The 18703-nt window shown below is 36.7% G+C and overlaps 1 protein-coding gene and 1 pseudogene across 1 annotated transcript; both read left to right on the top strand.

Annotated features, from left to right (window-relative positions):
• Nucleotides 1-513: 513 nt before the first annotated feature.
• Nucleotides 514-10316, top strand: LOC116292779 (uncharacterized). The gene is made up of 15 exons (XM_031700134.2): nt 514-571; nt 1797-2090; nt 2167-2399; nt 2798-3037; nt 3116-3228; nt 3304-3534; nt 3868-3980; nt 4536-4840; nt 5008-5298; nt 5841-6061; nt 6517-6985; nt 7269-7626; nt 7978-8112; nt 8185-8416; nt 9817-10316. The coding sequence occupies exons 1-15, from the start codon at nt 514-516 to the stop codon at nt 10211-10213; spliced, it is 3690 nt and encodes a 1229-aa protein (XP_031555994.1). The 3' UTR covers nt 10214-10316.
• A 546-nt stretch (nt 10317-10862) lies between these two features.
• Nucleotides 10863-11909, top strand: LOC148909064 (uncharacterized; annotated as a pseudogene).
• The last annotated feature ends 6794 nt before the right edge of the window (nt 11910-18703 follow it).

The following is an 18703-nucleotide window of genomic DNA, read 5'->3' as shown; positions in this document are numbered from 1 at the left end:
GCAATAGACTACTGTCAGTCATTCATGTTGACGCCATTTACACACGTTTGGATCAGTGAGTTGGCTTTTCTATCAAGCTTTCTCAGTCAGATATCACGAAGGAAAGTTCCGAAAGCGATTGCAAAGAGTTTGAGTACATCCAAGTAGAATGAGATGTTTGATTGACGGCAGTCTATTGCAAACTACACGACGCGGTTTTTGTCTGGGGTGGCCGCGTAGTAATGCAAACGCCGGTAATATGCAGTGGACACAAAAACCGTTGAAGTACAAGAACCAACAAACAAATCTAGTCACACACAACGGCGAGCTCGGCACGACATCCATTGAATTTCTTAGAACAAGTCGTAATTAACGGGAATGAAAAATGACTGTTTCTTCCTATTCCGGCTTTTTTAATAATGTTAAAAATAATAATAATAATGATAATAGTGAATAAAATAATAAATAATAATAATAATAATAGATGAATGTAATTTTTGATTCTTTGTTTAACAGTCATTACATAGTGTTGTCATGGTGAAGACTCTGTTGGTAGTGGTTACCTTGGTAACGTTTCTGACGGAAAATCTATGTAAGTATCAAAACTATTGCTTTGAAGATATTTCTTATTGTTATTAAAGGAGCCTGCTCATTTTTTCGCTACATGCTTTCCAAATATGTCAATTTATACTTGGTTTTGAACGTATTTCTTATTTAGTTTCCGAAAGAAAGATGCGTAAACTTTGTTAGTTTCATGCTTTTAGTTGCACGCGCAAGAAAATGCGCAGTGCAAAGCAAGGGAATTACCTTAAGGCAATGCGATCGTCATTCGTGCGCATCTTTTCTGCGCACGCAATTTTTATTCAATTTCGAAGTTTTCAGTGATTGGGCTTCCTGTGGTAAAGCTCTTTCAATATGGCGGATAAGGCATTTCCATATTCAACGGCTATTATCTAAAAATCTTACATGGTGAACTACCCTGGTTTTTCTACTGTAAGTCCAGGTTTACTAAGGCTACAACATTGGGTTAGAGTTTGAGTAAATCGCGAAAATGTCCGAAAATTCGGATCGTAAAGCACTGTCAAAATGTACTGTTTTGGAAATTTAACCATTGAGAACTCATTCTTAAAAAACTGTAAAAAATTAGAGACTTCCAGTTTGTATAAATTGTAATATGTTAACGTATGTATCATTTGGAATTGGTATAGGAAATCTATATAGTATCTATAAATTCCGAATTGTACGAGAAGATTGTGCTTTTTTCTCATAATACACTCTGTAGAGTATAATTTGGAATTTAATTGTACTCCTCTTGTCCAATCAGAATCGAGTAATTTTGTATTATGTGTGTGTATTATATTTCATGTTATTATTTCCAAGCGATATGGACTAATTGACCTAATTTACATGATCCTATTTTCCCCGAAAACACGGCCGCAAAATTTACAAATTCGGGGTCCCTTTTTATTTCATATTTTCATACTAAAACTTATAATAAACGATTATGCCAAATTTGGTAAAAATGTTGAAAAAAAAGCTGCACGGTTGCATTACTTTTAATTAAATTTAGCATATTTACTTTTATAAACAGTTCTTGCAATATTTAAAAGCAACTATTTAGACTACGTTCCTAACTGGTACTTACTCCACTAGTACTGTTTTCTGGAAGTTGGTTAGATTGCCTGTTCCCATGGTAACTGTTTCACAGTTTGAATATGCTGGCAATAGTAATTTAAGACCCGCATTGTATATTTATATTAATTCTAATAAAGATTAAATTTAAAAGATTCGTAAGTAAATTCATTGTCAAAATACAGGTAATCAGCAACCTGGATTGAACAGCAAGCACCAGGTCCGTCAAAATGGCGCTGAACATCTTTACAACTATCCGGCTTTGAAAAACCATAACGATCGATCTGTTCCTCGCGTCAGCAATAATGTGCCAAACAACCAAATTTATTGGAACAACTTTTTGAACAAGGTTTCTTTATCAGATGGAGGTAACCGAAAGGACAAGAATCAATTTGCTAATATCAACCCCAATGAGACAAAACGCGAAAACGACAGTTTGAAGTTGCCAAAACAACAGAGAAAAAATCTTCTTGCAAAAGGTATAAACGGTCAGACAAGTGACACTTGTGGTGTATTTCTTGAATATTAATTTACATATTTTGTTTCCATCTCTAGTCATCAAGAAGACTTCTATCAATCCAGAAGCAAACCCAGCTAATGACGATGTGACGGCATCGAAAAGGGTGGCTCCTGTTGTAACGGGCGCATTAACAAAGTTGGCGGGAAACGAGAAGGTCCAAGAAGCCGTAGTCGATAAAGGAATCGAAGTAGCGGGAAAACTGGTTGACAAATACTTTGAAAATATTGACGAAGCTCAAAAAAAATCCTCAGAATTTCTTAAGAAACAAGTAAGTGGCCCATTGGCATTGAATTGAATACAATTCTTAAAATAATCAATTCTTTTATGAAAAAAAACATATATATATATAATTTGTAATGCTTGCATGGCTCCATCCTATGATTAAGGTAATGTGGGCGTGCACTCTTCATGCGTCACTTCTGCGCACACGCTTTTTGTCAGTTTTATTTGTTAGAAATTTCTGTGGTAAACCCATTCCAATATGGCGTCTGAGACTTCAAAAACAGGTTTCAGTTCTAGTTAAACTAGTTTTCTAGTTTTGTTGAACAATCCCTGAAGGAGTAAGCTAAGGGGGGATTGATTAAGACTTTCATGTATAGTTGCAGGAAACATTCCTTGTTATTTCTGCGCATGTGTAAATAAACCAATATTTTTTATCATACACAGATTAAACTTGATATAATGCCAGACAAAGGATGGGAAACTGAAGATATGTTTGTTCCTCCTGGATACCACATCAATGCCGAAGTTGAAGGTTCAGAACCATCAACCGGTGCTGATGACACGGTACAACCCTATAACTACCCGGCAGGCATTGGGGGTGTATTAATGAATGGTTGCTGGGGAACTGATTATAAAGAGGGAGACCCGTGTTATAATGCGATGGAAAAAACTGAGCAGTGCAGAGTGAGTAAACATTTCACTTCAAAATTTTATGTCAAAATATTTTTGTTCCTTACCTTAATTGGACTTGTTCTTTTTCAGGATATGATTGATGGTGCTGCATTTATTGGTGTTGGTTTTGATGGTCGTGGTCAATACAGCCCTGAGTCCAGGAAGATGAGTATTATCCAGAGAAGCTGTGGTGGACATTCATCGTAAGTGCTGAAATGAAAGGTCCAAAGACGATTGATTTATTGAAATTAACTAACAGGATATTACGCTGCCTCCAGATATGATAATCTTCAAGTGCCAGACACGATGAACGTTCACGGAATCTACGATACTAGTGCACACATGACCGTATTTACGTCACGATCTGAGTATCAAAAGTATTTACAAAATGAAGCAGGAGTGTCAGGGTCCGTCTTGGGGTTCTACGCTGGTGTCAAGACTGCGTGGGGAAGCTCCGAAAGCGGCGCAAAACAAACCAATCTTGCCATCTTTGATATCGATGTGGACAGGTAGGAGAAACATTTTCAAGTATCCATTTTGAGCCTCGCGTAAGTTATTTGTTGATCTATCTGTTCTTTTTATCCCTTTATGCCTAAAAGGTTTCTCTCTTAAATCTTTGTGCTAAATGAACACCCTTTCTTCACCCATTCTTTGTTTTATATCATTGATGAACTGGAAATGTTTGAGTATGCTAATTATCTTGTTAGTTTAGCTAAAAAAGGAAGTTAAAATTAATTCTTTGAGAAAACGTAATTGCTGTACGTTGCCTTTGTTGAAAGAAAACCACTTTTGAATTCGGTCAATGACCATCATTGGTGCTAATTTTGTTGTCGCTTTTCTAGATACGAGATTTTTCAAGATGAAGTCAAGCCACAGGATCTGAGCAGAAGTTTCTTAAGAGAATTTATTAACCTTCCAAACTCCTATTTTGAACCTGGAGCACCAGCTAAATTCCGTGAGATACATTTCAATCCTTTCAAAAAGATATTTTGGCCTAGAGTTGTAAGGTTCATTTTGTGTCAGGGTTGCATTATATGCCTATCGCATGACAATCATTTCTTTGAACGCTATTCTTGGGGTGCATGTTACGTCATGGTCGCCATCTTGGTTAACGATAACAAATTGTTCCTCATAAGCTTCTCTTGTTAAATCAACCAACAATGCGACTGTTTCATTGTTACTTATATCTCAAGGGATTTTGAGTCATGTGGTTGCGTCCCAAGAATTATGATATGTGTACATAAATTGATATGGAACATGTTCTTTTTTAAACAAGAGAATTACATGTGTTCTGAACATAAGAAAACATAATGCTAATTAAGAGTAGAGGGGACTGCTTTTTGGAGGTTGATGAGATGACAAAACTATTCACCCTTAAAGGCCTCCTATTGGCAACATGTAAGCTACGCCGCTGGCAAACAGTTGTCCTATGTTAGAACAATACGATATAGAAATGGCGTCTTTGCAGAAAATGAATCCTAAAACTGACTTCTTTCTCTTGTTTTATCAGAGGACTTCATTCTTCGGTGGGGAACTCACTACACCAAGTCTGCCAGATTTGGTGGTCAGCTGGAACTACGGAAGACACAATTGGCAAGCATGACCGCCAGCAAAGAAGAATTTGCCGAAGAGAGTGAGACTGAATTCAAAAGTCTGTTTTGGAGTGCAGGAGCAAAATCAAGCACCAAATCTGGCAGCTCGTCTAAATCGCAACGAAACTACATGTCTACATCTGTAGTTGTGCAAGGAGGAAGTCAGAGAATAGCAGCGGTGATTTCTGATATGTATTCACCTACATTCAAGACTGAATTCACAGTAAGTAAAATAAGTTTTTTTAATTGAAAAGATGCCGCGATAAGTGCCGCCCTATCACGATGTCATTCAAGCCACGGTGTAGTAGAATCAGCATCTACATAATATGGCTCATGAATGCAATGTTTTAAAACTTCGAGTCTTATTCACTTGGTAATTATTTATTTTAGGCTTGGCTTGAAAGCATCCCTGCCTACCCCAAGGCCTTCAAGTTCCTTATGGGATCTGTCACTGATCTGTTGAATTTCCGTGGCAATGATTTGTTTCCTGACGAAACCATCGTATGGGGATGCGAAATCAATAAAGACAAACTAATTAATGACGAAAAGTCTGGCAAGAGCTACTACATGAATCAAAATAAAAGAGTTTACTGTGAGTTCTCGAGTCGAGAGGAGATGGAATACAGTTTAAAACGCAAACGCGTGAGTCTGAAAAGAGCGATTGAAGTCTACATGGAAGAGGTTAGTAAAGAACGTTCAAAATGATATACCTATTTCAAAAAAAGTTATAGCCAATATATGTTAGGCAAAAAGCAATGAAATAGGTCATTCCAAGATTCAAGAATAGCTGGAATGACTCGTGTTTCTGCTTGTTATTCTCGTCAAGAACATGGACCTTGGTTCTAGTCGACGAAACCATTCCTGTGTCGGAATGACCTATCGCCTGTCGCCTTTTGCGATGACAACGTTTTTTGAAATTGGTGCATTTCAATAGACTTAAATAACTGTTCATCAAGTACTTTTTTGACGTTACTTTATGACCTTCATAATACAGACCTACTTCCTACCTATCAATGACTAATGATAAGAAACATGGGTGAGGTTTGGTGGAATTTAGGGTGGGACAACAAAAGAAAAATAAAAGTCTGAAGGAAGAGTCGTTGGAATTTTTCGGCAATTCAATATTTCTGAGGTAGTTTTAACAGCAAACCAATACAAAAAAAGCTACAAAGAAACAATTTAAAGAATAATTTCAACCGGCTCTTTGCATCTTTTCATTCTAGGGCACCATGTCCATATCTGATGTCAGTCTGCCCGCTGGAGAAGCCGGGTGCCAAAGTAGAAACCCTGAATATCAATCAGAAACCACGAAGCCTTCCTGGGACGAGATGACAAAAAAACACAAACGCTTTCATGTAATTTTTGACATGCTGAAAGACCTCAGAGGGGCTATTCATGGTGGCATAGATATCCCAAAGTCCATGTCAAGAATCGTTCAATTCAGGTAAAAGTAAAGCTGAGCACTAATATTCTTTGAAAGCAATGATGATCAGTAAAAGATTGAAAGATTTGCAAATATTTTAGGGCAGATTAGTGCCTCTTCTAGAATATTTTTCAGACTATGAATCCTTGTCGGCAGCGGGAATTGAAACCTGCCGTACACAAAGCCAATCGGGTGTCCGGGTATATCCCGTTTGCCAAAGTAACTTAACACCGGTGTTCATGTTGTTAGATGGGAGTCCTTTACTAAATATAGACGTCCATCTTGATACAGTGTTTCACATTCCGTAACTTGGCTTCTAAATTCCACAACTTTGATATCAGATTCCATATCTTGAATTAAAGATCCGAGAGCCAAATGTTGCCGCATTTTAAGGAAAGAACGGCTCAATAGTTTATTGACTAATATCGCCGATATTTCTCTTAACTGATCGTTTGATCTATAATTAATTTCATCAGTCAAGGAAAATGGTATACAACAAATGAAAATGGAGAGTTTCATATTTATGATGGTTTTAACAATGGTGGAAGCGGTGACAAAACAAATAAGAAAATCTCCATATTTGGTCTCGTTCTGCAGTATGACGAAAGCGAAGGTAGTCTTGCTCTAAACCAAGCAGATTATGCAGTATCTCAAAGGTATTTTCCAGAACTTAGTGAAATTTTGAAGGGAAGACAGCTCGCAAGGGTCGAGTGGCCAACAGCTAATTCTTTCACGAAAAGTAATCAACGTGCTTTAGGGCAGTTACCGTGTAATCTCCAGTGGTCCAACGGGCTCAGGTTTGACCCAAGTGACCGTAATGGCAAATGCCTTCATTTCACAGCTTCTACCAAAGGTGCTCTGTATGTAGTTTTCTCGGCAGTTCCCAGTAACAAAGACGCCTGGTACTACGTCGAGATATCACCATTTGGAGTTGCCATCTACAAGGTAAGTTTTTCAAGTGAAGAGTGAAGAATGAATGGAATGACAAGTTATCCAACCCAGTAAAGAACAGAGAAAGCAATGGTATTTTTATAAATTATCAAATTATGTACCAAAAGATAATGTATTGTAGAAATAATCCGAAATGTCGACTTTGACAAAATCAAAATAGGCAAAACACCTCAAAAGTCCACGTATATTTTAGATTGGAAACGATGCTCTGCGCATACAAAATATTCATCAATAAGAAAGGATGATATGCTTTAACCTTAAATTTTCACTTTTTTAGTCACAACGACTTAAAGTATCTACTGTCAATACCAATGCTGTAGCCCTAGGAGACGCCCTCTTGTACCAGTCATACTTTGTCTGTGTTACTGAGTCACCAACAAGTACCGTCATTGAGTATGGCAAGTCCCAGGGCACCACCGACAGTGGAGATGTCTACTTGACCATGATCGATCACGATCAGCCGCTACATGTTCGCTTTTATTCCTTTGCTAATGGAGAAGAATCAGCACAAATAGTAGACTCTCATGTTGTATCTCGTAAGCTAACCGCCGCAGACTGTAAAGGAGATACGTACAGAGATAAGGAGGAGCCAAACTGTGTACAGAGATGTCACGAAGCTTGTGCCCCTTTAGCAGGTTAGGAAAATGTTTGAATCATAAGACCGTCATATCGATCGTCGTTCGATCATAAGATAATTGCAACGTGTCCACTTTGCAACATAAGTCTGTGTTGTTCCGGATTGGAATTGTATTGAACCAAGCGAGGATTACTGGAAAAAAAGAACAGAAGAAAAGAAGGAGGGAATGAGAAAGGAGAAATAATTAATTCATGAAAGTTGAAACGAAGGAAAAAAGGAAAAAGATGAATAATAAAAAAGAGGGAGGAGATAAAGAAGGGGAAAATGTAATTAAAATTCATCCAAAAAACAACAACTATAAAAACAATGAAAGAAGGAGATGAAGCGCCTAAAAAGTTATATATTTCAGGATGCAAGTCTCATTCGCAAGGTAACCCAAAAGCGTCTGAATGTAATGAATGTCGCTACGCAAAAGATCAGAGTGATGTCTGTATTACCGAGTGTCCTGCTGGACAAAAGCCAAATAAACAAAAAAACTGCATGGGTAAGTCTTGAGGTTTATGAAGAAGATTTTCTATCACATGATATTTAATATATAGTTTTGGTATTTCGACAGAGTCTTTCGATTTGAAATTCAAGCAGGATACAGGATTTGAAGATTCCGACATAACTGGCTTTCCAACCCTAAACGAGATGGCCATCTGCTTTTGGATTAACTCCCAAGGCGCAGAGGACAATCATTATGTTGTTTTGAATTACGTAAACAAGGGTGAAGCTCACACCTTGTTCCAAATCAATGCTGTTGTAAAGCGCGACGTGAAAATAAGTTATTATATTGGTGAAAAAGGGTATAGTATAAAATCATTTATAACAAAACGTATTATTATACATTTTACTCTTTATCCCGCTTCTGATTGACCGAGAGCCCTCATCCAATCCCTGATGTCGCGTGAACTCGACATGATAAATGTTTTAGGTATAATTTGTCTGCAGATATTACATTTATCATGATAAATTCACTCAAGGTTATAGCAGAGATTGAAATACGTTTCTATTTCTTTGAAAGCAGATTTACTGAAACCTCTTTTTCTTTAGTTTCCAAAATGTATAATATAATGATTAAAACAGTAGGAACTCGTGGATAAATTGGATCACCGTTACTCCGACGAAGGACTAACGTCCGAAACGTCAATCAATCAATCAATCAATAAACTTTATTTAAAGAGGGTAAACACGTAACAGTACTAAAAACCGACAAACCTGTGGCCCTCTATAAAAGAAAATCAATATCTAACACTCTCTCTCACACACACACACTCTTACTCTAACTCACTCTCTATATATTAAATATTTATCTACATATATATATATATATATATATATATATATATATATATATATAAAAGTATTCTAAAATGGTAATAGAATCTAAATCTTAAAAATTAAAACCTAATAAAATTGAAACCTAATAAAATGCAAAACCCACACCAATACAAGGCTCAACCTGTGAACAAAGCGATCCGGCGCGATCTGTGACTTTAGCGCTGGATCCCTCCGTCCACAAGCCAAGCCCCACACCAGTGTGAGTTTCGCACTTGGTCTATACTAATCGTTAATTAGTTAATTAGAATAATTATGAATGGAAAATTAGGTCTGTTTTCTGTTTCTTCATTAAACTGTTAAAAAGGCTCTTCTTAAAGGATTTAAAATTACTGGATTCCTTTAAACTCTTATGGAGACAATTCCAATCCTGAATTGACCTTACAGAACAAGTACGACCGCCTTCGGTCGTTTTCTTGAAAAGTGGGCAATTAAGATTAAGTTTACTAAATCTAGTATTGTGGTGAGTAAGCAGCTTGTGGTGCTGGACCTGTTTGATGGCCTTGTTGTTTAGGTTAATGTTTAGAGTTTCATTAATTCCATCGCGTTTACGCAATCTTTTACCAACGATCAAACGTCAGTTTCACAAAGCTTTTACGGTGATTCAATTTATCCACAAGTTCCTACTGTTCTATTCAGAAACACCGACGTAGTCCACGCTAGTACTCTACTAGTTATCACCACTAATGTAATGATTGTTGAATTTGCTTTACGCATAATATCAGTCGTAAATTATCAAGACCTTGACCGTAATATTTGCCTCAGCCTACGTCTTTGGCAGTTAACTTCACATGGCCGTGGTCTTGATAATAATATCATATAACGTTCAACCTCATCCAATAATTAATGTTTATTATTTGATTTGTAGTAAACAACCTAATAGTGGACGCTTTCTGAAATTCAAAAAAGACGACAAATGGCACCTATACTGTGTCAATAGAGAGAGCAGCACAGGCATCATGAGTCTTTTCATTGATGGAAAAAACGTCCTCCGCCCTACTATTACTCTCATCGAACAGCCGGGAAGAGTTCCAGAGGCTGGAGGAACGATGCATTTGGGAGGATTCAGGGATAAAAATTTCCGTGGCAAGATATCGGGTGTCAATATTTGGAACAGATTGTTAACGGAAACTGAAATTTCCAAAATGGCAGAATCCTGTGGCGACGCTGCAGGGAATGTCAAAGACTGGTTTGACATCAAGAGTGAGCTGACAGTCAGTAAATACACTTTAACCGCTCCCTCTGCTTGTAGGGCTAACAACTGAGAGTCCAAAGAGCCGTTAGATTCTGAAGACCTCGAAGCAGCTTTGCCAATGAAATGTAACAGAATATCGATAATCAAAATAAAAGCTAAATGTTAGATGGAAATTTTTACCACAATTGTAAATTTTCTCGCGCGCTGATTGGTTAAAAAACGTCGTAAATAAGAGGCCATACCAACAAATGGCGTCATGCAAGATTGTCACGATTGTCAAGAAATTTTTCGGGTTTTTCCAAACCAAAAAATGAGTGAAATTCTACCTTCTTTCGATATTGATATCCCATTCGTCAATAACGATGACGAAGAACTACTGTCTGCTTGTATGGAAGCAGAAAAATACAGCAAAAACAGCCGAAAAGTCGCTTCCCAGCCTTGCAAGACAGCGAGCTCACCGAAATTGTTTCCAAAGCACAATCAAAAGGGACGAAAAAGCAAACAAGGTGGTTTTTAAAAGCTTTTGGAGGTAAATATCATGTATCTTATCGATTAGAAAAACTTTTGGAATCCAGTTTTGAAGATATTAGTCTAAAAAAATGAACAAAAACTATATATATTTAGCTTACCTTGATTATCAAAATTGACGCTAGGAAAATCTGCTTTCTTTTCAAACAGATTGGTGCGACGAAAAAGGCATCTTGAAAAACACAGCAGAGATGACAGATAAAGAGTTAGATGCCCATCTCTACCGGTTTTATGCCGAAGCTAGATCGAAAGCTGGTCAAGAATATAGCCGCTCCACACTGCTTGGCTTTAGAAATGCCATGGAAAGGCATCTTGCATCGGAAGGTCGATACGTATCAATCACCAAAAACCCGAGTTTTCACAAAAGCAACAAGATGCTTGAATCCAAACTGAAGTCTCTAAGGCGTGAAAACAAAGAAAAAGTCCAGCACAAACCAGTAGTCGAAGCAGCAGATATTGCCAAGATTAAAGAAAGTCCTTTCATGAGTCCAACTACTCCCGATGGATTGCTGCGTATAGTATAGTTTTATGTGACCTTGTTTTGGTGCCGGCGTGGATGTGAGGGCCAACGAGGGCTTATCAAAAGCAGTTTCATCTTTCAGAAAGATGCCAAGGGCTGTGACTATGCAATCATGTCTCACCAAGAAGCCACCAAAAACCACCAAGGAGGTTATGGAGACACAAACGAAGTACTAACAAGGCTCTACAGCACCAACACCGAGGGAGATGCATACTGGTGTCTCAAGCTCTACATCTCAAAGCTAAACCCTCTGCAAGAAGCCTTTTTCCAAAAGCCTAAGCAACTCAAAAATGCCTCAGACCCAGTATGGTACGAAAACAAGCCACTTGGTGTCAACAGTCTGGCAAAAATGATGAAAAATATCTCCATTGGTGCCAATTTATCAAAGGTCTACACCAACCATAGCGTACGAAGCACATCGATCACAACGCTGTCAAACTCAGGAGTTCCTTCGAGGCATATCATGGCCATTTCTGGCCATAAGAGTGAGCAGAGTCTGGTAAGCTACAATTCCAGACCATCCACAAGCCAAATAAAGCGATGTTCTGAGATTATTTCCAGTGCTGTTGGGTGTGAAATGGAATCGTCCGGCTACCAAACCAAGCGCCAGTACAGTTCTTCATTCTCGTCCGTTGCTTATCCGAACGTCGCTTTCCAATCTTGCAATATTTCGCAAGCCCAAATCTTTGTTGTTCCACCAGAGAGTTATCACAAGTGAAACTTTTAAGTTCAACAAACTTTTAATTGAATATTATTTCATTCTTCTTGAAATGTATTTCTAACAATCTTTCGCTAGTTTTCATCACCTCGTGCTTTTGAAAAGCCAATTTGAAGTCACATGTCACTTTCGCTTGTCACTTGTAAACCAATCAAAAAGTTTGTTTACAAAAACGTTTGTGAAAATTTACCATCAAATAAAGTCAAAATTATTTTTCAGCTTGAGCAAGAAAAACCGTTTTATTTTATTTTTATTTTAGAGTTTGAATGGAGTGGTTTCTGGCATTAATTTCCTTGTTTTTTTCTCTTCCTCTCGATTTCGTGCAGTCTATTTCCTAGAGTTTTGTGAGTTTTGTAGTAAAAAACAAATTTACGATGGTTTAGCTTGGTATGTCCTCTTATTTACTACGATATGACGCCAAACGTTGGTCAAAATTAGTTATGGACCCACTCGGCTTACGCCTCGTGAGTCCATAACATTTTGACCAACTTTTGACGTCATATCGTGATAAATAAGAGGACATACCACGCTAAACCATCGTAAATTTGTTAAGTATGATGAAAAACGAATTTCGAAATTCAAAAAAATAAAATTATCTTCATACATGTGGAAAATCGTTAGCAATTTTACTATCGAAATGTTGTTGCAATTTATTAAGAATAGCCATTTTCTACAACAAGGAAACTAAAAGGAAAACTTCAACAAATTATAAAAGTTAAGTTGTACATTTTATATAAGTAAATTTGTTAGCACCAGTCCCACACCCTATTCCTATCCCAACAAATAATTTTCAGACCGCCAGATCAAAATCGAATTTAGCTCGTTAGGTTAACCCTCAATTCAAGGAAGGATCTATAATAGATCTACTCACACCTGGTTCCAAGTCCAGGAATTGAATCCATGACCCCAGAATTGAGAGGGAAGAGCACTAGTGCAACGCAACCCTATGGGAAGAAGAGGGATAACAGAGATGAATGAATAGCATGAACGGAAATGAGGGAGGTTCATTCCATATATGTGACAGTTGACAAAACAGCCACTAGAAGGGATATCAAGCTCCAGTATCTCACCTTGATCTTAGTTTCGTTCGTTTTAACCATCGTGGTTACAAGGCAAAGACAGTCCGGCGAGACTGTCTTTTTGAAAAAGGTATTTTGTAGAGAGAATTATATTGGTTCATATATCATTGCATCTCAATCAACAATTTTACTTTTATAATTAATTTTTATAATATTTCTGTCCCGCGACCTCACCCACGATCCACGATGCACGCCAATTAGTCAAACTCTGCTATACTGCGCTTTTCGGTTGGGCTTGGAACGGCTAGATTCAAACTTAATTTCAAGTATTATCGAAATAGCTATTGCATTAAGGCAGTTTTACGCGCTTTCAATTCGGTATTAGTTTTCTAGCGTCTACAACAATGAAGCTAATATTGAAACTTCCCTTAGTTTCAAAAGCAAAGGTTTAAAATAAGCTAATTTAAGGCTATGTTGCATTTTATAGAAGCAATACTCGATACTACCCAATTATTTGCAAACCTCTAATGTCTGTAAAAAAAAGCTCTGATTAAACTCAAGGCACGCATGCCAAACTCACTCTCGGAGAAACACTTTAAACTGACCTGCGATCTAAAGTGTCAACATTAGAAAGTCGGTACCAAACATCACAATCAAAAGTCTTTACTGTTGTACACTTTACTTCAAATGAATACATTTCTTACTACACTGGATTCCCTAACTACCAAACATTTCTTGCCGTTTATAATTTCCTTGATCCAGGCGAGAAATGCGAAAACATTAATTACGGCACATTCAACAAAAGCTTGCTGTACATGTTGTTCATGACTGTCACGAACGTTTTCTAGTCTGTTGAGGATCAGGGTCAATAATATTTTTATCTCGACCTGTATCGATATAATCTTGAACTCTAGGGAAATTCAAAAAGTAGTTTAGAATAACAAGTTAGTTTAGTTTAGAAGGACAACAATATTCATAATATTTTCAGGCATAAGTTATCGGTTCGCACACACGAAAAAATAACTTCGCGAACTTCGAATTTGTGGAATATTACATTTCTGAGTGCTCCAGCAGCCGTACATATTAATCTTAAATCAACTTTCATTCATCAAATTACAAATTTATGCATAATTGTTGTTTTTAGACGATATTATTCTTTGACAGGGCCCGGTTGTACGATAAATTGCGCGAGAAGCGATACTCGCCTCTTCACCAATTGAGCTTTTGTTTTTAAGCCTTTGCCTCGATCTCCTCTACATGTAAGCCAAAATCGTAGTTCATCTGTCTTGAGAGTTGAAGGATTTCGGCCTAAAAGCGAAGCGCCCGGTGTAACTTCTTCAGAAAGTTTAATTGAAGTACCCATTATTATTCAAAACAACGAAGGAAAATCCCGCGAAGGCCTGTAGGACCTCGCTTTCATGCTGCTCGTCACCAGTCTTCCTCATTTTGCATAGGGCGTATGCACATGTGATGCCAAGTCTAGGATTGTACTACAGTTTAAGCCACACATATATACAAGCCGATTCAAAAAAAGTATATTTCGAACACCTCAAGCCTACTCTCGCTAAACCCAAAGACATAGAATTAATGGGTGGTTGGTAACCATTATTATCTTATTACTATACTAGCGGGACTACTTCGACGATACGACGGCCATCTTGGATCGCAAGGTGTTACAATGAGGCATTCAGGGGGCAAATAAAGCTTCGTTACAGTAACAACATCGATTAATATTAACAGCTCACTAAGTGAATACAACAAAAGATGAATTAATACTGCACAACTATCACCCTAACCCATAATAGAAAACACGAAACTCTGTATATTTCCCGTTGTCTTTGTTTAGTATCGTGAAGTACGAGTCCATTCATTCAGAACGAATATCTAACCGCTTCTGTGATTTTTACCCATATTCCCTTTCGGTCCAGTCGCTAGTAGGCTTGAGGGTCGACGACAACGTTTTTTGAATTGACTGTATATGACAGGCGATAAGACAGTCAGTAACAAGCACACGTATCTTACCTAAATCTTCGTGTTTGTTTTGACCACAGTGGTTTCTCATAGACAAGTATTTCTTCATTTTGGAGGATAGACGACCAGCTAGACTCTCTGTATGTGAAAAGAAAATTTTATCTTGGTTAAGTACAAACTATAAAATACAATACGATATCTTATTCTATAGGGGGAAAGGCTGTAGGCTAAATACGAATATATGCGTGTCACGATCACAACAAAGTGTCATTATATTCTTAGAAAAGTGATTTAAGGAGGCTGGAAAGTGTTTTGTGCCTTCACATTATGAAATTTAAAAAATTATTATGGCTATAATATGATAGCCTGCAGAGCAGGCGTTCTTTTGATGGGTTTGAGGAAGAATCGAGGATTTGGGCTGTTTCGACCAAGGGCTCGCGAGAATTATGGGACCTAGCAAAAAAAGGAACGTGGGGGGAGGGGGAGGGGAAAGAAGGGAACGCCTGCCAGCATCCCTTTTGATTGGCTCGGCTTAAATATCTTTGATGGACAGCAATCAATCATATACTGATCGTGCGTTTGGACTAGCCATCAGGCCTGTCCCGTGATAAGGCGGACGACACTGAAGAGTTTAGATTTAGATTTATTTGAATCCAACGGCGGTTTTCGTTTTGAGTATTCAAATCTTCTTGCATTCCAATTCGTGTAAGCAATGTGCTTTACGAGAGTTTTACTCTCTTCATCTTGAGGAATCAACGACAACATTGACATTATTAGTGTTTCGCACAACAACTTTTACTTGAAAATTCAACCGTCCTTTGCCAAAAAAAATGAAAATTTGACGTCCTTTGGCAAGTCGTCCACATTCAAATACGAAGAAATATTTGCATCGTTATCCTTTTCCAACGATGGGATTTTGTTTCCTCAACGGTATATTGGTAGCTGAGCGACTTCTTTGCGCGCGACGACTTTGATCACGTTACTCTTGTTGTCTTCGATCAATCTTCTCCTCAAGGGACTCGATTTATTTTATTTATATATCCAGTAATCTTTTGCCTTTTTCCTTAGTCTTGGATGGGGTAGAAGTTATTCAATGGGGTAGATGTTATACAATTGGCCTAATTTTTTATATTTTTTTATATTCATCTCAAATATCGGCAAGGACAATCCGCAAAGAATCTTTTCTTCTAGAAGGCTTGAACAAATTTTCAAATGACAGATATCCCTGTTTTCCTGGGTTACTTGGGACTCAGAAATTTACTCTAAAACAGCAATTACAATAATTTTCGATGATTTTCATTCGCGCTAGCTAGCGGTCATAGAATAGCTATAAAATTTTTGAAAGTTTAGACGTTTGATTGTTTATATATCAGAAAGTGGTCTTTCACTTCCGTTTAAATTTATCTTCATTCGTGATTGGTTACTTTTTGACAGATAGAGCTTCGATCACGCATATCTAATTAGGAGGCTTTTATCAAAATAACCAAGGCTGCTGGCAGGCGTTCCCTTCTTCCCCTTACTGCCCCCTCCCCCTTCGCTTCTTTTTTGCTCGGTTTCAATTCTCGCTCATTCCAAAGTTCCCCAAAAACCCCGGTTTTTCCCCAAACCCACAAGAACGCCTGCTTTTGCAGGCTAATGATATATCAGCAAGTAAACCCATAAACCAAACGTCACACAATGGACATGAAAAAATGACGTAAGACGTCAGAACCCTTGGTTTGCCATCAAAAATGTTCATTTAAAAAATCACAACTCAGGAGCCAAACTGTGAAATTTTATAAAAACCGGAATATTCAATCTTTGTATCGTAATCTTATTTTTGACATAGAAAAGAAAAAATTCTGTAGGAGGGAACTATTCCAAATAAATTTTATTGATTTTTACGAATTCCCTCTTACAGAATCTTTTTTCATACGACATATTCATACATAATATATGAACCTTTGAACTAAGGTTTCTAAACCACTTATAACCAGTCAACACATCCTGTCGGTGATTCCAATTAACAAAGCGACAAGTGAAAGGTAAGTTTTGTCTGTTCAGTCTCATAACAGTAAAAACCTGTCTAATTTGACGAGACTGTTTTAACTGCTTTTCCCACTTACTCACAGATGTTAATATTATATATATATAACTAAAAAAGATAAGCACAAACACATGTTGTGATCGAACGAAAAGTTGCTTTTTCAAGTAGTAACGGTATAGTAACGGTCACTAATCACCCTGACTAATGAAAACGATTATTTTGCGCACACTTTTTCTCTTTTTTTTTCTCTTGCGAAATACTATCGTTTTTTAACCTTCATTTTTCTTCTTTTTAATTGCTATCGATCACCTATGCGTATGGATCAAAATAAGCTACCATTGTCTATAAAACTCTTCATTATGTCAAAAAATATGAGTTTGAAACTCATTTTAAATCATTTTGAAACTCATGTCCATTTAAAATAATTTCATGATTTGGACGTAAATTTCCAAGTTTAGAAAGAAAAAATATCAACGTCTTCGAATGATATGCATAGCTGAACTATTGACTGGTTTTTAATATTTACCCGTTATCATATAAAGATCATAAACCTGTTGGCTTTGTCTTGATTTATTACGACCCGTTGATTTTTTGTCAGTTATCATTTTTCTCATGATAAATTAACAGATACATAAAAGCTTACCAACTCAATTCCAATGTAAATTTAGAAGATCACTTTTGGGGTGGGAGGAAAAACTTAAATACAAAGAAAAAAACGGTTGAAGTACGAGAACCAACAAACAAATCTACTCACACACAACGCCGAGCTCAGCGCGGCATCCATTGAATTTTTTAGTCGTTATCAATGGGAATGAAAAATGACCGGTTTTTTTCCTATTCTGGCGTTTCTTATAATGATAATAATAAATAATAATAATAGTAGGATCCTAGCCAAAGAATGTGATCAAAATCTATATACACATTATCTAAATATATGTGCAACAAATTAATGAACAAAATAATAATAAAAAAAGAGAAAAAGAAAAACTATAATAAAATATGCTATAATAAAAATATATCTACTAATGTATAACCATAAAATCTATTTAGTAAAAACTAATCCTAATAATATATGTTTTAAAAAAAACATAATAATAATAATAATGGCAATCATTTATATTTATATATAATTCCTGCATTTGCAGTCTCAACATCCAAGTCTATGTCCTTTATGTTCCTAAGTACTCTTCTTCGGTGGTTCTTAATAATAATAATAATAATAATAATAATAATAATAATAATAATAATAATAGTAGTAGTAGTAGTAAGAATACTCTCAAATAACAACAACAATAATAATAATAAAAAAATAAAATGAAGATTATAAATATAAAATAACAAATATATGTACAAATTACTTATTCATCGATGAAAGCATATTGGTAAAATAAATCAATAGCTCAAAACACGAGTCCAGCTCTTTGCACTGATATAATATTATATTAAAACTATACATTTATTATTTAATTCTCAATAATTCTAAATTTCCGCTACATTGGCATTAAGGTTAAATTCATTCAAGAATTCATTGTCCTTATAAAAAGGTGTTCTTGTCCCCCTGACACACCTGTGTACTGACTTAATTATTTCAAAAGATAATCGAGTTCTAATCCATGTTATAGTACTTGCATACGTGTCCCCTGTCTTCTTTGTTAACTTCTCAGCAAGGTGCTTTAGAAAAATCTGCGCCAGTTGTGAATAATAAGGAAGAGCCAAGACACAGGCAAAAGGTTTAATAGCTCCGTAAACAACCGAGATGAACAACGAAACTCGAAGAG

The sequence above is a fragment of the Actinia tenebrosa genome, unplaced genomic scaffold (assembly GCF_029948245.1).
Source record: "Actinia tenebrosa isolate PJP-AT-01 unplaced genomic scaffold, QUT_ActTen_1.0 PGA_scaffold2__45_contigs__length_23673736, whole genome shotgun sequence".
In the NCBI taxonomy this organism is placed as follows: domain Eukaryota; kingdom Metazoa; phylum Cnidaria; class Anthozoa; order Actiniaria; family Actiniidae; genus Actinia; species Actinia tenebrosa.
This window is presented reverse-complemented; position numbering and strand designations above follow the sequence as displayed.

Coding starts and splice junctions, on each gene's coding strand:
- LOC116292779 (XM_031700134.2), top strand. CDS start 514: ATGGTGAAGACTCTGTTGGTAGTGGTTACCTTGGTAACGTTTCTGACG. Junction 2,091..2,166: donor AAAAAATCTTCTTGCAAAAG/GTATAAACGGTC, acceptor TTCCATCTCTAG/TCATCAAGAAGACTTCTATC. Junction 3,981..4,535: donor TGGAGCACCAGCTAAATTCC/GTGAGATACATT, acceptor TTGTTTTATCAG/AGGACTTCATTCTTCGGTGG.